This window comes from Abrus precatorius, unplaced genomic scaffold (genome assembly GCF_003935025.1).
Source record: "Abrus precatorius isolate BTA unplaced genomic scaffold, Abrus_2018 Scaffold11, whole genome shotgun sequence".
Taxonomy (NCBI): Eukaryota; Viridiplantae; Streptophyta; class Magnoliopsida; order Fabales; family Fabaceae; genus Abrus; species Abrus precatorius.
Window position 1 is genome coordinate 14,312,701 of NW_020874303.1, and position 4,409 is coordinate 14,317,109.

General features: G+C 32.7%; 1 protein-coding gene across 1 annotated transcript; it reads right to left on the reverse strand.

Moving 5' to 3' along the window:
• Positions 1–1,104: 1,104 nt before the first annotated feature.
• LOC113855329 (uncharacterized protein At3g28850-like) lies at positions 1,105–3,512 on the reverse strand. Its single transcript, XM_027486931.1, has 2 exons — positions 3,224–3,512; positions 1,105–3,062 (listed from the first exon to the last, which is right to left on the reverse strand). The coding sequence occupies exon 2, from the start codon at positions 3,013–3,015 to the stop codon at positions 2,275–2,277; it is 741 nt and encodes a 246-aa protein (XP_027342732.1). The 5' UTR covers positions 3,016–3,062; positions 3,224–3,512; the 3' UTR covers positions 1,105–2,274.
• Between the last annotated feature and the right edge of the window lie 897 nt (positions 3,513–4,409).

A 4,409-nucleotide genomic window follows, 5' to 3' on the forward strand; every position in this document is an offset into this window, starting at 1 on the left:
ATCTCACCACGCTTTATAGTCTCCATCAATCGAATCGCTTTTTTGAGAAATACGAGACATGAAAGTCATACAAGTAAAGCGATCTATTTCTTGATAAGAAAAATAAAAAAATGTGAATGGTGATTGGATTGATGATAAAATAGAATCCTGGGTCTCGAACAGTGATTCGATTGATGATAAAGAAAAAGATATGTCCATTAGTCTTAAACCAATACTAGAAAGTTGGGGTCATCACTTACACTACTCCACTTACACGGCTCCATTATAGTTCAGAAATATGGTGAAAGACTTTAATACCAATCGATAAGAACCCAACCCAAGAATTTGAGGAGAAGAATGACCACTTTAAAAGAGTTGTATCCTCCAATTGAACAATAAGCTAGTTATCTTCTTGTTTCTCTTTCAAACCATATATCTATAATTTATAAACATTAAATCTAAATTACAAAATATCATGCCTAAATAAAAAGAAATTACGTAAAAATATAATTATGGGTTCTAATAGAAGGAAATAATGCAAAATTTTAAAAACTTATATAATTGAGAAAAATAATTTATCAAATTAATAATAAAGGTAAATTAGGATCTTATCACAATCAGAAAAAGAAAGCAATAAAATTCACAATAAAAAGTTTTGATGACATCAAAATCAAATAAAATGTTTACATTAAATAGACGATTCCAAAACATTCGCTAGCTTACATCAGAAGGGAGAATATTACAAAGAACGATTTGAAGTTAATTTGGATGTGGAAAAGAATAATCACGAATGGTCTTTTCTCCCTCTTCTTTCTTTGGCTTTCAATTTTTGAAGTCACAGTCACAAATCTGGTCATAGAATAACATTAAGTGCACCTACATTGTTCAATACGAAGAAGGAAATAATTCAATTTCACTATTTTATAAAGAACATACGTAGAATCGTGCTTTCAACATGAAGATCGAGATATACGCATCTTGGGTCTCACAATTCACAACACTATAATTACAACCTATCACTCCTTAACGAGCCATCGCGTTACTAAATATATTTTGACTAACATAATTTTGAGAAAATATTTTGTTTACATATTTAGTAAAATAATTTATTTTATTTTATTTTGCAGAATTTCATTATTTCTTGCAAATAATAATTTTCAAATATACTCTGAAATTAAATTTTGTTCGAGTTTTGAGAAACAAAGGCCTTCTTCATTCAATATTCTACGACTTGGCTAACAGCACCCAACAGAGTCACTGCTTTCATTCTTTTATGAAGAAAAGGATGGTGACAATTCCATTTCTCAATCTTTCAAAGATAAAACATATAATCATGCTTTCAACACGAAGAATGAGACATGCACGTTCTAGTGTCTCAAAACGTTACGGAAAGACAACTTTATCATTCTTAAATTAGACATTTACATTTATGTTTTTAGACTTTAGATTAAATTATTTTAAGAAATTAATGGCGTTTTCCAATTTTTTTGAAAAAAAAATATTGATATGTCAAAGTTAATCTTTCTAAAACGTGCTATTGAATCTAAATTTTATTCGAGTGTCAATTGGACGGAATGGAATGCCCTCCAGTTTCAATATTAGCTTCAAGATGTGTATAGTTCAAAATCCAACTATTAAATTTATTTTTGAAAGATAAAGTTGTCATTTAATGAACAAATTAAAGAACCTCAGAGATGAATAGTCTTTAGAGTCTCATTATTTTATCAAGATGTCGAAAATCAATTTTGGGGTCATTTGATAGATAATTTATTCACTCCTTATTTCAAAATAAGTTGAAAATATTATAAAAATCATAAATTGTCTTTCATAGAAATGTATTAAAAGAAATCACCCGTTGAACATCCTCGTAAATTGTATGAACTCATTTATAACCCGTACCGTTGAGTTAATTTAACATTAAAACAAACATAATCTTGATCCCAATTGGATAAACAAAAGCAAAGACAATCAATTCTGAATAAGCACCCAACAAAGTGACTCCTAAAAGCCCAGCAAGAAGGACACTTTGCATTTACCAGATTTTTACCACGCCCCACGACATCCTTCTTGGATGCGATCATTATCCACGTGCTATCAAAATGATTACATCATCATCATCAACACCACCTGAGCTTGGTTTGAAAAGGGATTAAAACACCCCATAATTTTCACTATAAACTATCTCATCAATAACCAATCTTTAGGAAATTCATATACAGCGCTAAATATATACAAATATACAAATTCCCATGGCAGTGCACACTCTTGAACAACACAAAAGTCATCGAAGTAAATTCAAACACAGCAATAGGGACAGCGAAGAAGGCCATTCTCATTGCACTGAGAGCAAGTCTTCAACAAGCCTTCATCCTCGTCAAACACCTTCCTACTCCCACTACAATTCTCACACGGCACGAACCTCACATCTCCGCAACTCTCACAAACAAACCCAGGCTTCAATTTTGGGAACCCTTCTAGAATCTTCGCCAACTCCCCACTTTCAAATAGATGCTTAATCACATCGGCACCACCAACGTACTTTCCTCTCACGAACACCTGAGGAAGTGCCACGTGTCGCTCTCCCAGCACGCGTTGCAACTCCTCTCTGTAACCCCAATCCATCGACACGTCCCTTTCGTCCACCCAAACCCTAAACCCCTTCAGAATCATGCGAACCGCGTTGCAATCCTCGAATGTTCTTCGAATCCCTCGCAGACTCGTCAAATACACCACAATTCGATCCTCTGTGCCTGATAATCGGAACAGCGTGCACGAATCCGAACGCGATTTCGAAGACGGAACTGATTCTGATTCTTCTTCTGAAGAACCCAAGGGTTTTGAAGATTCGAACAAATTGCAGAGCTTCTTCACCATTCTTCCGCGAATCGAGGTTTTCACCGATTCCACCGAACCGTAGGATTGGCTCAGCGAACCAGACCGGTCCAAATGGTGTTGGTGGAGGTAGGGTTTCTGCGATAGTTCCGATTTCGTTGAGTGAATCGTGTTCGATCGGTTGAAAAACGGGAACCGCGACATCGTCGAGGATTCAACTTTAGCTTTGATAATAATAATCTCCGAGTCCCCTGAACGCAAAGAACCGAATGGTTTTAATCTTTCAAGGGTTTCTATTGGGAAATTTCCAAGGAAGAAATTTCATAAACAATCGCAATCGAGCTCAATTTTCAAAGGTGAGAATTCTCAAAACAAAAGAAAATAACGAAGTTTAGGGTTTCTTCTTTCTCACCTTGCGAATCACGCGGTGGTTTACGGTGGCGATTGTGCTCCGGCCGGTGGCGATAGACGACGGAACAGGGTAAACTTACGCGATGAGTTTTTTTTTTTTCCTGAATTTTCTATTGCCTTATGAAGTTTTGTGTTGCGTTGGTTTGTTATTTTGTTTTTGTGTTTGTTTGTGTTTCAGTGGAAGATCGGAACAAGAAGTTGAGTTTCTGTTACTTTCCGAGTTGTCTTTGAGACACAAAGAGAAAGGGTCAGAGAGATAAGGGTAGGCTCTTCTTATCTGCAACGGCAATAATTTATAGAGAGAGAAAGATGAAAGAATAAATATATTTGAATTTTAATCTTAATTAAATAAAAGTTATTTAAGTCTCTAAAATTTTAACATAATAATTATTTGAATTTCTCAAATTATAATAATAAAATATTATTTATATTTAATAGTCTTCAAAATTGAATTAAATTTTTTATTTTAAACAAAATTATATATATTTTTTATTTTAAGTAAACTAATTGATCTTTATAATTTTAAGAATTACTTTAATTTTAGAGACAGAGAAACTGAAAAAAAACTGTCTTTTGTTTTCACTGGACTAGAAATATAGAAAAATAAGAGATAATTGTGAATTTTCTTCACACTTTTTACTTAAGTGTGATTTTAATTTTTAATTTTAATATTTTATTATCTTTTAGTTATTAAAAAAATCTTATTAGCAAAAAACGCCATGCAACATAAAAATACATAGGAAGATTGAAAATATATAAAATATTTAATAAAAAAGAAAAAATTGATTCTCAAATTTAATACTTTGAGGCTATTCATTTATTTTATTTAGATTTAAACATTTTATATATTTTTGTATGATTGCTTTTGGTGTAGATTTTTTGTATGATTTGATAAAAATCAACATTAAATCATATTTTTATTAATTAATAAGCAAAATTTAGGATGCAGGATTGTTGTTTTGTTTTCTGAATCAGAATATGCGCGTTGTTTATGGTGGCAACATAGCGTCCAGCGAGGCAGCTACCCACTTCTGTTGAGGTGGGAGGAACCTGTAGTTAGGACCATCGGCAACCTCTTTTTGAATAAAGGGTACGCGGTTAGACTTGGACTGTTTATTAAATGTATCATTATATCTACATTTTGTTTCACGTGTGCATTTAAAGATATGTATTAAAAAATTGTCCAA

Excerpts from the sequence above, each read along its gene's own strand:
- LOC113855329 (XM_027486931.1), bottom strand. The coding sequence starts at position 3,015 with ATGTCGCGGTTCCCGTTTTTCAACCGATCGAACACGATTCACTCAACG.